The 14,376-nt window shown below is 46.4% G+C and overlaps 1 protein-coding gene across 5 annotated transcripts in view; it reads left to right on the forward strand.

Annotated features, from left to right (window-relative positions):
- The first annotated feature begins 485 nt into the window (after positions 1 to 485).
- The window catches only part of FMNL3 (formin like 3), a 65,754-nt gene continuing 51,863 nt past the window's right edge, over positions 486 to 14,376 (forward strand). For 4 of the 5 annotated variants that reach the window (XM_032143909.2, XM_032143910.2, XM_032143913.2 and 1 more), the window contains exon 1: positions 488 to 870. In XM_032143909.2, coding sequence (XP_031999800.1) covers positions 745 to 870 — 126 coding nt within the window. In that variant the 5' untranslated portion in view covers positions 488 to 744. Of the gene's footprint in view, positions 871 to 14,376 lie in introns of all 5 variants that reach the window. The other variant, XM_032143911.2, reaches the window with a different exon arrangement.

Genomic DNA, 14,376 nt, shown 5'->3' on the forward strand with positions numbered 1-14,376 from the left:
CTGAGTATCCTGCTTGTTTCTACTTCTCTTGTAGTTATTTTTGTACGCCATGCCTTGTATAATATTTTACTTACTTGTATACATCATGAGTTCCTTTTGAAAAAGGGTACGGTCCATTCCCGGGGTGTCCACGCCAGCTCCTCACGCTCTCTGGGAACCGCGGTGATTCGATGCCGGCTGAGGCCGCCAGGGAGCGCTCGGCTCCCGGCACGAGGCCGTCAAGGGCGGGAGGCGCTGTGATTGGCAGACGCGGCCGTCAATCGGGCGCAGGCGGGGCGGACCGGGCCGCCTGGGAGGCCTCCGGGCGGGAGGCGGGGCCTGCATGAATGGGGCGCGCGTCGCGCGGGCTGCAGTCGGCGCTCGCGGGGGAAGCCCGAGTCCCGGCCGGGAGTGGGTGGGAGGAAGCGAGGTTGGCGGGGGGGGGGGGGGGGGAGGGAAAGAGCGGGGGGGGCGGGGAGGGGCAGCGCCCGGGCGGCGCGCCGAGCGCGGCGAGGCGGCGGGTGTGAGCGAGAGCCGGCCGCCTTCGTCCCCCTCGCTTCGGTGCGGCTGTCCGCTACGCTGCCTCCGCCCTCGCCGCGCGCCCCCGCCAGCGGGACTCCAGGGAACCCCCGGCGCCCTCGACGGGGCCGAGGAGTCAGGACTCGGGGAGTCGGCGCTGAGGGAGGAGCCTGGTCGGAGCTGCGGAGCCGAAAGCTCCGGAGCGTGGAGGTGGGGGGCTGAGGCCCCTGAGGGGGCCCCGCCGCGATGGGCAACCTGGAGAGCGCCGAGGGGGGCCCGGGAGAGCCCCCCTCTGTCCCGTTGTTGCTGCCGCCCGGCAAGATGCCGATGCCTGAGCCCTGTGAACTGGAGGAAAGGTTCGCCCTGGTGCTGGTGAGAGCTGAGCCCAGCCCCTTCCCCCGCCTACCGCCCCTCAGGTCCCGACGCCCGGGCTGGGACTTTGTGCTGGGCCCCCGTCCCGCCCACCCTTTCAGTCGGGGTCCCGAACGGATCCCAGCCTCCAGTGTCTTCCCAGGAACCTCTGAGCAGCCGCTGGCCGGCCCGGACAGCCCCGTCGGGGATCTCGGGACCGACGCCTCCGCCGCTGGACCCTTAGGAGAAGTCCCCAGCTCGGGACCGTCCTAGGAACCAGGCTTCTCCCTCCTTCCTCCCCCTTCTGCTGCCCTTTTCCCGTCTCCCCGCTTCTTCGCCAGGCTCCCCGTCCCTAGCATTCTCAGCCCGGAGCCTCTCGCGGGTGGGGGGAATTCAGAAGCGCGGCCGGCTCGCTCCTCAGCAGGCTTCCCTGAGTGGGGACACCGCCTCTCCTGCGAACATGGAGGCTTTCCAGGGAGTGGGTCCCACTCCCAGCCCAGACCAGATGTTTGGGGGGAGAGGGGGATGGGGAGGGGGCTGGCAGCTCCTGAAGGGGGTGGAATAAGGAGTATGCCATTCTGCTTATTTTCAGAACGGCCTGCAGGCATCCTGCTAAGTTAGAGTGGATTTGCCTAAAAGGCTGAACATGTGGATAAACCATTTCACTGGGGTATTTCTCCAAGTGAAACAATACACAAACCATCCTCCCCCCCTTTTCATGTTAAGCCATAGTGACTGGTTTGTGTTGTTTAGCCTGTGCTTTTTAGTCTTTCTGTAGGTTTCAAACGGTCTGTATAAATGGGTTTTTAGAGCTGACTTTGGGATTCTTCTTTGGTGTGGGAGTTGGACACTGATGTCAGTGGCTCTATGAAGCGAGAGGTTCTGAGCTGGTACCACCGGGAAGGAGCCAGAGAATAGGTTGGCGCTGAAAATGAAGTTTTGCAGAGCGAAAACATCGGTAAACCGGGGTTAATCTTTGAGAAATTTGGGGAAATAGTTCTCACTTCCCCAAAGAGTTATCTAAGAAGCAGTAATAATTCTGGCGTTATTGTTGGTATGGCCTGAAGGGCCGACTCTGCCTTTGCCCATCAGGAGGGATAAGTTGTGGACTTAGCAGCCTTATTGGATTTCATCTGCCTTGGAATAAGGAGATTAGATCTGTTGGCAACAGTGGAGCTGTCTAGAGATCTTGGCCTCTCCGATGGTAGAGAATCTGACATCAGCCCACTGGCACCAGAGCTGGCTCAAAGAGGGTCCACAGGGTTCCAAGGGGAAGTGGTGTCGCTGGCACCTCTGCCTGCCAGCTCTGCGAAGGGCCAAAGGGATGTGGGCCATACATCCTGTGGCCCTCTGCATTTCCCCCAGCCTTCTCAGGGGGATCGGGTGAGTCAGTGATTACCAATGTGCTGTGACCATCTCACAGGCTGAGGGGGAGAGACTGGGACTTAGTGGCCTTGAGAACAAGAGCCCAACTGTTGGGGAAAAGAGTGGGAGGGGATCTGCACTCTGGTGGGGGTATGAAAACCCCCAGCAAGCTGACACAAGTTAGCTATAGAAATTGGGGAGAAGGATGGGGTGAGGTGGACTGGGTGGGAGGCTGCCTTAGGTAGGAGCCATTTTTTGTGAGAGCCCAGAACCAGAATCCATCATGTTCTCATTGGCTCTTGGTTGACCAGTTCGTTTAGTTAGCAAACTAATGGCTTAGTATTCACAAAATGCACGTGGTGTCCTAGTTAACCAGGACACCAGAGCACCAGGAGAACCCAGGTCAAACGGGGAACTGGACCACCCACTTGCATGCCTTCCTTTCTGTATAAAATTTTGATTTGTTTCTTCGTGCCTTTTGTTTTGGTCTTGTTTCTGTGTGCCTGAGCTGCTGCTGATGAAGGGTTGGAACAGGGCAGGCCAGAGCTAGTTAGTTGTCTCAGGAGACGGGATTTCACCTCAGTTTTCCAATACAGGGAAATCATCCCTTCTTGGGGATTTGAGTTCTTCTCTGGGGGCTCTTAAGTGTCCCTGTGTCCACTGTTCTGAAAGGTAACCTTTCTACCATGCTTTGGGAACAGTACTGACTGAGTTAGGTGTTTGACCCAGGTACAGGCTCAGGGGTATTTCCTGAACAGTCAGGAGAAGCATAGTGTAGTAGAAAAAGCAAGGAGTCTGGCTTAGCAAGTATCTTAACTTCTCTGAGCCTAGACTTCTTCCTCATCTGTAAAATGGAGGTAATCCTGTTCTGGGGAGATTGTGAGAATTAGGTGAGCCCTTGTATATAAGGTGCTTGGCACCCAGTAAGTACTCAATATAGATTAGCTTTTTTTTTGAGATGGAGTCTGGCTCTGTCACCCAGGCTGGAGTGCGCAGCACGATCTCGGCTCACTGCAAACTCGGCCTCCCGGGTTCAAGCAATTCTCCTGCCTCAGCCTCCAGAGTAGCTGGGATTACAGGTGCCCACCACTACGCCTGGCTAATTTTTGTATTTTTAGTAGAGATGGGGTTTCGCCATGTTGGCCAGGCTGATCTCGAACTCCTGACCTTAGGTGATCCACCCGCCTTGGCCTCCCAAAGTGCTGGGATTACAGGCATGAGCCACCGTGCCTGGCCAGATTAGCTTATTTTTGTTAATGGCGTGAAACAGTCAGATAAGCTGTTTCTTTCTCACCTTTTTCTTTCCTAGATTGTCAGCTTCATTATAATTGGTTTGGTTTTTTGAAAAAGCTATTTGAGAGGTTTGTTGAGGTGACATAGTGGTGTCCTGGTTAAGCTTATGGACTTTGAAATCAGAGTGGATTCAAATTCTGTTTCATCTATAGTCTTTGGTTAGAAGAGTGTTTGACCTCAAGCAAGTTAGTTAATCTGATTCCCAGTCTTCTCTTATACATGGGGAAAATAGTAGCATTTGCCACATTAGGTTGTTGTGTGGATTTAATGAAATTGGAAGTCAAATACTTAGCAGAGTCTGGCATCTACTATATGCTTGGTAAATGGTAGCTTTTAAGTTTGTACCTCTCAGCAGTGAGTCAGATCTGAGATCACTTGTGTTCCCAAAAGGGGGTTTTAAAGTTTAGAAATCTGATAAAACCAATTACCCTGTTGTGTATCCAGTCTCAGAATATGGCTTGCTGCTGTAAGCTGGAGGGCTTCCTTATCCCAAGTGTGTCTTTCGAAAACCCCTTGAAGAGTATCCTCGCTGGGGAAGTTGTATCAGTGCTGAGTCAAGACCACAGGCTCCCAGCCTTCTGTTCCAGACACATGATCTGTCAGCCAAAGTTGAAGAGCTTGAGATGAGGGCTATGAGAAGATTTGATGAGGACATTGATTCCAAGAATCCTAACCCAGCCCAGTGCCTTAATTCAGGGCTTCCCTACCAGTGTGCTGCAGATGGATCACAGGTGTGCTGGAATACTGATCCCCTTATTCCTAGGGGCAGCTAAAGTTCCCAGTCAGTCCTCTCTGGATGGGATCAGCTTCTACCCCATGTACTGTACAAACAGTATTATTTTCTAGGTGTGCCTCGATATGAAAAAGGTTGTGAAGCTGCTGTGTTACACTGCTTCTTGGCATCCTTCCTTACCCCCTATCTGAGTAGTACCTCCCATTCTGTTGGGTATTGAGAAGTTTGGGGTTGGGGCAATTAATGGAGCTCCTCTTTATGAATACCAGAATGAGAGCCAATCTCTGGTCTGATACAGTCCCAATGTGTTTTGGTCCAAACTAGATTACTACCCAAACTCAGTTGTTCAGAAGCTAGTATTCTGGCCAGTACTGGACTTTCCATAGAGAGGGGAGGCAGAGGGCTCTAAGGTCTTTGAAAGGATAGCTGTCTGTCTTTGTTGTGATTGTACTCTGATTTTTGTCTTTGTTGATTTACTACAGACTTCACATGGAGTCTAAAAGTTCTGATGCCAGAAAAAGCCCTGTGTATCCCTTAGGAGGAGGCTTTCAGGGCATAAGGGTAGGGTTGTGTGACAGGGGCTATCCCTGCTGCAGTTTCTCCTCTCACATTTCCCTGGTGATGACTAACAACTTGGGGGTTTTTCTGTAGGTGTAGCATTGATGTGGGAGCTAAGCTGGCCTGGGTACTAGTTGTCTAAGAGGCTTTGAGGGGCCTCCTTTGACACAGAACGGGGCTGGGAAAAACTTGGACTAAATATCAGGTTCCAAATCGCCACGGTGGAAATTTTTTTCCCAGCCCTCAGGATTGTGGTGAATTAGTTCAGGCTGGAATAGAACTTGGGAGGGGGCAGGGAAAGGGCCTTTGACAGCAGCTGGTCAGAGGAACCTTCTTCTTGTTCAGAGACCCCACAGAGAAGACCCTAGGCCACAGAGAGGAGTCTTATTCCCTTGACCTTCTGATATGACCCTGCCTTAGTCTGGGAGAAGCCTGTGTGTGGTGGGGAAGGGACTGATGGAGTGGACTCTGTCGTTTGGGAATGTTTTCATTGCCCAGAGGGAGATTCAGCTTTTTGTTTTTGTTTTGTTTTGTTTTGTTTTTTCCTCTTAAAGTAATACTTATTCTCTAAAGAAAGTATGGGACAATTCAGAAAGAAGAAAAGACTAAAGATTTAGGTTAAAGAAAAACATCCATATTTTCTCTAGTTTCTTTACCAAATGCAAATATTTTCTTAGTTCCTTTACCAAATGCAGCTGATGTGCTTTAAAACCTTTATATTTTTTTCTCTGCATAGAGTTTTATACAATGTTTTGATATTTGGTTTATTTATTTAAGACAGAGTCTCGCTCTGTCACCCGTGGTGGAGTGCAGTGACATGATCATGGCTCACTGCACCTCACTGCAGCTTTGAACTCCCAGGCTTAAGCGATCCTCCTCCCTCAGCCTCCTGAGTAGCTAGACCACAGGTGTGCACCACCATGCCTGGCTAATTTTTTCATTTTTTGTAGAGATGCGGTCTTGCTTTGTTGCCCACATTGGTTTCAAACTCCTAGGCTCAGGTGATTCTCCCACCTCAGTCACCCAAAGTATTGGGATTTTAGGCATGAGCCACCATGCCCTGCTGGTATGTATGTTTTTTATCCAGTTTTTTTGTTTGTTTTTTGCTTTTGTTATTTCATTAGTTTTCCCAGGCTAGTAATTGTAAATGGTTTGTTTTTGTTTTTGTTTTTGAGACAGTCTCATTCTGTCACCCAGGCTGGAATGCAGTGGTACAATCTCTGCTCACAGCAACCTCTGCCTCCTGGGTTCAAGCGATTCTCCTGCCTCGCCTCCCAAATAGCTGGGATGACAGGCGTCTGCCACCACGCCTGGCTAATTTTTGTATTTTTAGTAGAGACGGGGTTTCACCATGTTGGCCAGGCTGGTCTCGAACCCCTGGCCTCAAGTGATCTGCCCACCTCGGCCTCCCAAAGTGCTGGGATTACAGGCAAGAGCCACCAAGCCTGGCCTGTAAACATTTAAGTGCTTGTACGATGGCCCATCAAGTGAATGTACCTTTGTTTGCTTACCCATACACCTTTTCTTAGATATTTAGGTTTTTTGCTTCTGTTTGCCATCATAAACAATGCTGTGATGAACATCTTGGCGTACAAAGTATTTTCAATATTTAGAGTTTTCCTTGGGATAGAAACAAAATAGAACTTGCTGGATTGTAGGATATAACTGTTTTGTTTCCAAATGGTTTTTAAAAGAGGGAATAATGTATGAGAATGTTTTTAAAAGGATGGAAGAGGATTGAGAATAGCTTCTTTTCTCCTGATTATGAAAATAATACATATTTATTAGGTAAATTTGGAACTTACTGAAAAGTATAAAGAAGATAATAAAACCTATAATCTCACCATCTACTATTAACACTTTGATGTATGTGTATATATATTTTTTTAACAATTGAGATCATACTGTGTATATTGTTTTGTAAACTGATTTGTTCATTCACTATTTTAAGCATTTTCTCATTTGCTTATATATTATTCAGTATCGTTATTTCTTTTTTTTTTTTTTTGAGATGGAGTCTCACTCTGTTGCTCAGGCTGGAGTGCAATGGCCTGATCTTGGCTCACTGCAACCTCCACCTCCTGGGTTCAAGCAATTCTCCTGCCTCAGCCTCCCAAGTAGCTGGGATTACAGATGCCCACCACCACGCCTGGCTAATTTTTTCGTATTTTTAGTAGAGATGGGGTTTCACCATGTTGGCCAGGCTGGTCTCAAACTTCTGACCTTAGATCTACCCACCTCGGCTTCCCAAAGTGCTGGGATTACAGGTGTGAGCTACTGCGCCTGGCCCAAGTATCATGATTTCATTACTGCATAGTACTCTGTAATATTTTATCACTGCCTTATGTTGCTTTTTTTTTTTTTTTTGAGATGGAGTCTTGCTCTGTTGCCCAGGTTGGAGTGCAATGGTACGATCTCGGCTCACTGCAACCTCTGCTTCCTGCTTCCTGGGTTCAAGCAATTCTTCTGCCTCAACCTCCTGAGTAACTGGGATTACAGGTGCATGCTACCACGCCTGGCTAATTTTTGTGTTTTTATTAGAGACGGGGTTTTGCCGTGTTGGCCAGGCTGATCTCAAACTCCTGACCTCATGCAATCCACCTGCGTCGGCCTCCCAAAGTTTTGGGATTATAGACGTGAGCCACTGCGTCCAGCCTATCTTACCCTTTTAAAATCTTTTTTTTTTTTGAGATGAAGTCTCACTCTGTTGCCCAGGCTGGAGTGCAGTGGCTGGATCTCGGCTCACTGCAAGCTCTGCCTCCCGGGTTCACACCATTCTCCTGCCTCAGCCTCCCAAGTAGCTGGGACTCTAGGCACCCGCCACCACGCCTGGCTAATTTTTTGTATTTTTAGTAGAGACAGGGTCTCACCGTGTTAGCCAGGATAGTGTCGATCTCCTGACCTCGTGATCCGCCCGCCTCAGCCTCCCAAAGTGCTAGGATTACAGGCGTGAGCATCACGCCCAGCCTAAAATCTTTTTTTTGCTGTTAACAAATAACGCTGTGTTGAACATCCTGTGCATAAATATTTGTGTCCATCTCTGATTATTTCCTTAGGATAAATTGCTAGAAGTGGAATTATTGGGCCAAAGGGTATATGGTTTTTAAAGACCTTTGAGACATATATCTTCTGAAAAAGTTTTATCAGTTACCTTTTCCACTGATAATATGTGTGTCTACCTTTCTCTGTAAGCTAACCGTTACTGAGTGAATTAATGTTTTTAAAGCCTTTGCCAGTTTGATTAATTAGACATGGTATCTTGTTTTACTTTGCAGTTTTCTGAACATTTCGTTGTAGGTGTTTTGGCCATCTTTTATTTGCGTTCTTTGCTCTCTGTTGGGGATTTATTATGTATATATGTCCATGTAATAAATGTATACATTTCCTATAGTTTTTCATTATAAAATATTTTTCACATATGAAATCATATGTAACTGTTATGTAAGGTTAAAATAATAAAACGGATACCAGTATATCCACTGTGGAGTTCTTAGAATTGCTTCCTGCCCCTTATTTTCTTCCTGCTACTTTATCTGGGATGAAAAAGCCCTTTCTCGGGACTCATTGGGTCTGTGTTCTGCAGCTGGGACAGTCCAGGTGGCAGCCACACCAGTGCTTCCTAATTCTGTCTGTGGGGAAACAACTGCTGCAGCTGGTGAGAACAGGAACTGGTCTTGGTGGAAATAACTAATCTTCAGTGAAGTGAAAAAAGAAGCCAAAGTGGAGAGGAAATGAGACCACAGATCCTCCCCTGCCCCTGAAGTTGCTTGGGGAGGCTGGGCAGAGCCGGGGTCCTGGTTCTGTGGTCAACACCAAAGTATGTGCCCCAGAAGTGACTGTAGTAAGCCCATGGGACAGCAGTGCTGGCTGCCTGAAGTCAGCGTGTCATCTGGTCTGCCAGACCAGTCATTTCCATTCTGGGGAAACATTTCTCCCACGTCTCCAGACCAGTCTCTTCCATTCTGGGGAAACATTTCTCCCGCGTCTGAGCTGAGCAATAGCAGAGCCAGGGAAAGGCTGGGGGTTCATCGTGGTTCGGAAATGACTTTAAAGAAGGGGGAGGACCTTTGTCTTTGAAGATAGAGGAGGGGAGGGTCCTGTCAGCACACAGGCTCTCCCTTTCCTGCTTCTTGCTGGGTACTTCTGAATAGCAGCAGGTGAGAACTTCAGGGATTTAAGGTTGTCATTCACGAAGAAGTGAAGTGCATTGCAGAATAGAACTGAGCTGGGCAGCTAGAATTCCTGCATTCCATTTCCAGTCTCTCTTTTTTGCCTCTCTGGGCAAAGTTATTTCTTTGTATCTTGTTTTCCTTTCACATGGAGAGTGAGTCAGTCCCCCAATAAAGGTGTAGAAGTGTCAAGCTCCCTCTGTGTCGTGGAGACACTCTTGTCGCCTTTGCCTCCCACTGTCCTCTCCACTTCTCTTTTCCTCTTTTAGAATCTTCCTCTCTCCAGGTTCTCTTACCCTTCCTGTCTTCCATCACCTCACAACAAAGTTGTGGGTTACGGTTTGTGTGTTGGGTAGAGGAGGACATGGATAGGGTTTTTTTTTTGGGGGGGGTGGGGAGCAGTATCCCCCTTCAGCTTTACTGTTATGCATACTCTTCTTAGTTTATAAAGTATTTTGAGGTCCTTGAAAGGTGTTCTCAATAATGTCCAGAACCATGAGGGTCTAGCAGAATTATTTACATGGCAGATTTTGCCAGTAGAGGACAAGTTTAGGCTCTTGTATATTAGTGATGGTTTAATTCTTATCCTTATCTCCCGCCTCCATCTCTTTTACCACCTTCCCCCCTCCCACCTCACCCAGAGTTATGGCCAAAACTGGAGTTGAGGCTGGTGATCTTACCTCTGGGTCCCTTATACACACTAACAGGGAAGATATGTACTTTCTTTCTCCCCTGTTTGCTCATTTCTACTCAAATTCAGAATGGAGAATGTCATAGTCCTCTTTTAATTGTTTGGTGCCTCTCTAAGAAAGTTGACATGAGCCTGGTCGTTGGGTACTTTAGGGGATGAATATTTAGTTTTAAAAACTACCTATAGCCTAGAGCAGTTTCTGTTCTTGTTTTTACACAGAAGCTGGGGAGCCAGTCAATAGATCCTCCTAGTGTTTCCCATGAAACCTTAAAAAAAATTTTGTTCTGGGAGGAAGCAGTAGACCATTGGTTTTGGAATCAGAAGACTTAGGTTCTGATCCAGCTTTATAGTCTTTTTTTTTTCCAGCTGCATGACCTTAGGCAAATCCTGTAACTTTTCTGAGTCAATTTCATCCTTTATGACATGTGTGAAGATAATACCTATCCTACAGGTTTTTGAGGATGCTTACAGGAGACAACATAGTGAAAACACTTTGTAACCTATAAAGGTGCTAAAAATAAATATTTATTATATATACATTACCCACTTTATCTCCTCTTGGAATTCCATAAGTTAAAGTAGCTTTCAACTGAGGGAGGTATTGTCCCAGGAGGGAGTTTTTGGAAGCACTTGAGGATGTTTTGATTATCATACTGACTGGGAGTGCTAGGCTTTCTAGCTGAGGGCCAAGGCTGTTAAACATCCCTCTGTGTTTGGGTCATGTTTGGGTGAGTCCCACACAATGAAGAAGGATCCTGCCCAAAATGTGGTTGGCACCCCTGCTGAGATTTGCCTTCCGCTTATCTGTACCTCGTTTGTCCTGTGTACCAATTGAGGATGAAGCTTCAAGAGCAGTAAAAGGGAAGACAGAGCCATGGTATGTGGTGCTTTCTTGGTTTTCCCATTTCCTAGCACACCTTTAGGAGAGAGGTGGACCTCTTTTTATTACCTCTGCCTGTTGGTTTAATACCTGATTCCTCTGTACTGTGGGCTCTGTCCTAATACTCATGAAGTGGCAGTTTGGGATGTACATACTACATTCACCCCCTGGTCAGTTACTCAAGCCAGAGTAAAAGTTTTTATAAGTTGGGAATATGTTTGAGAGATCTGTCAACAGTAGTTCTGAATCTTTTGGGTAACAGATTCCTTTGGAAATCCAATTACACCTGTGGTCCCTATTTCCCCTCTCCCCCTCCCATGTATATATGAACACTTGTAGTATTTTGAGAGTTTTAAAGACCACTTTTGGATTTGCTAAGGAAGCCCTGGATGCCAGCCTGGAGGAATGGGAAGTGATGGCTGGGTGAGGAAACTCTACTGCAGGAACTCCTTGATACAGTTTTAGTACTCTTGATCCTTGATAAGAAGGAGCCCTGGTTATTGGTTCAGATAAAATAATGCTGCTGTTGGTGGTTCCAACAAAAAGAGCTTGTTGAAACTTGGGTGATTCCCATTCAGAGGGAGATATTCAGGCCCTTGGACAGTTTAACTTTGATTAAGGGTCTTTTGTGGTGGGGTCTACCTCTTTGAGGGCCCTAGCCCTCAACCTTTGGGAAGATCCAGGTGGAGATAATAGAATGTACAGCTGGCCCTCCTTATCTGTGGGTTCTGTATCTGTGGATTCAACCAACTTCAGATATAAAATATTTGAAAAAATTGTGCATGTACTGATCATGTAGCATTTTTTTCCTTGTAATTATTCTGTAAACAAAACAGTATAATAACTGTAGGGGAGTCTTAAACAACAAGGCCTTGAATTGTGTGAGTGTGCTTATATGCAGATTTTTCAGTCAAACGAGAATTGAGTAGTAAGAATTGAAAACCTTATAAGGAGGTCAGACTTATTCATACACATGGGATCTATGGGGCCTGTGGAGTTTGAGTATGCTCAGGTTTTGGTTCCAGGACCAGGCTTGGAGCCATTTGGTCTGGTCCTGGAACCAATTCCCTGCATATACCGAGGGACAACTGTATTTACATAGCACTTAATTGTATTATGTATTGTAAATAGTTTAGAGGTGATTTAAAGTATACAGGAGGATGTGTGTAGGTTGTATGCAATTACTATACGATTTTATTTCAGAGACTTGAGCATCTGGGGATTTTGGTATTCTAGAGAGGTCCTAGAACCAATCCCCTTCAGATACCAGGAGACAACTATACTTTGACAAATCCCAGGAACCCAGTGGCCTCTTGCAGTGACGGCCAAAGGTTAGGTAATATCTTGTGTTTGAGGTACTACCTGCCTAAAGCAGCAACTCTTTCCTGCAGGCCTGAGGTCCTTGGGGGAATGTCTGGGTAGTGGGCTTCCCAGCATCTGCCTGGGAGAAGGATGGAACGTTTGTTTCTCTAGCAATGCTTAAATCCTCTCTTCTACCTTACAAAAAAAAAAAAAAATGACCTGTACCTTTTTTGACTGCTCGGATATTTCATAACAGAATTTTTATAGGAAAATTTACCTCTTTTGGGGGACTTATGAAAAAAAATCTTTAAGACAGCACTCTGTTTTTTCTGGGTAGAGTCCCTCATCTCATCCTTTTAGGAATGGGTCAGTGTCTGGTCCTTACCGAATGCCTGGATTTAACTTGTAAAGGTTAAGGAAAGACAGTTAACATTTGTTGGATGTATGCCGCGTACTTTGACATGTGTTATCTCATTTAACTTGACAACAACTCTATGAGGCAGTATTTCACTGCAGTGTTTTTTTACAGGCAATATGAAGCTAGGGCTCAGAGGGGTTAAGTAAGCGGGGATGGTCTCAGCTTAAATGTCACTTACTTAGGCCTTAAGGAAACTATTTTTGGTTAGATATTTTATTCATGCTAAAAGGGCTGTTGGAAAAACAACTTCTAAAAGATGCTGAATCTTTTATTTTTTATATATAGATTTTAAATTAATAAAAAAGTATCTGTAAGGGTACAAATAAAACCGATAACACTAGTTAGTTACCTCTGGGATTCAGGGGTAGGGGAGGAACCATGATGGGAAGAACAGATTCAAGAGAAATTTAGCTTTATCTATAATGTTTACATCTGAAATTTTTATTTGTATATTTTTTAGAGACAGTGTTTTGTTCCCTAAACTGGAGTCGAACTCTTGGGCCCTCCCACCTCATCTTTTGGAGTAGCTAGGACTGCAGGAGTGTACCACCATGCCTAGCTATAATGTTTCCTTTTTTTTTTTTTTACAAGGATAATTCATTTATGTATTAGTTATGTAATTAAAAGTTAAATAATAGAAAAAGTTTTTTAACTTCACTAGAAATCAAGGAGATGAAAATTTAGAGGATATACTTTTTTTTTTTTTGAGACGGAGTTTCGCTCTTGTTGCCCAGGCTGGAGTGCAGTGGCGCAGTCTTGGCTCACTGCAACCTCTGTTGCCTGGGTTCAAGCAATTCTCCTGCCTTAGCCTCCTGAGTAGCTGGGATTACAGGTGCCTGCCACGGCACCTGACTAATTTTTTGTAGTTTTTAGTAGAGATGAGGTTTCACCATCTTGGCCAGGCCGGCCTGGAACTCCTGACCTCGTGATTCACCTGCCTCGGCCTCCCAAAGTGCTGAGATTGCAGGCGTGAACCACCGCGTTCATCCTGATATACTTATTATACTAATTATCTGGGTGAAATTTTGAAGACTGACAATGTCTGTGGTCAATATTAATGGCAGAGTAATTCAGTACAGACATTTTAGAAGGCATTTTACAGGGTTTATCCATTTAAAATGTGTGTGTTCTCTAACTCCCCCACCTCACCTTTAGGAAACCATTCTGCAGAACAGTTTACACATGTGACGGAAGGGGCATGTAAGGAATAATCGGGGCCACATTGTTTAACGTAAAAAAAAGGAATGGGGAAGAGCCTGATTGTCCATTCCTTGCTTAAATTTACTGCTCTCCCATTCACCTACTCAGGGCAAATCCTGGGAGTTATTTTTAATTTTTTCTTTTCCTTTCTCCATAACCCACTGTATGAGTAAGTCTTGCTGATTTCATCTCCAAAAATAGGACGGGCGTGGTGGCTCATGCCTATAATTCCAGCACTTTGGGAGGCTGAGGCTGGAGGAGCACTTGAGGCCAGGAGTTCAAGACTAGCCTGGGCAACATAGTGAGACCCTGTTTCTACAAAAAATAAAAATTGGCTGGGTGTGGTGGCATGTGCCTGTAGTCCAGTCCCTGAGGATTGCCTGAGCCCAAGAGTTTGAGGTTGCAGTGAGCCATGATTGTGCCACTGCACTCCGGCCTGGGCCTCTGAATGAGACGCTGTCTTTAAAAAAAATAAGATTGTTGGTGGCTCACGCCTGTAATCCCAGCACTTGGGGAGGCCAAGATGGGCGGATCACCTGAGGTCGGGAGTTTGAGACCAGCCTGACCAACATGGAGAAACCCCGCCTCTACTAAAAATACAGAATTAGCCAGGTGTGTGGCGTGTGCCTGTAATCCCAGCTAGTCAAGAGGCCGATGCAGGAGAATTGCTTGAACCCAGGAGGCAGAGGTTGCAGTGAACTGAGATTACACCATAGCACTCCAGCCTGGGCAACAAGAGCGAAACTCTGTCTCAAAAAAAAAAACAAAAAAAACAAGATTGGGAGGCTGAGGCGGGTGGATCACTTCAGCCCAGTAGTTCAAGACCAGCCTGGCCAACATGACAACTGTTGCTGCTAAAAAATTAGCCGGGTGTAGTGGTGTGTGCTTGTAGTCCCAGCTACTGGGGAGGCTGAGGCA

Source organism: Hylobates moloch, unplaced genomic scaffold (genome assembly GCF_009828535.3).
Source record: "Hylobates moloch isolate HMO894 unplaced genomic scaffold, HMol_V3 SCAFFOLD_22, whole genome shotgun sequence".
Taxonomy (NCBI): Eukaryota; Metazoa; Chordata; class Mammalia; order Primates; family Hylobatidae; genus Hylobates; species Hylobates moloch.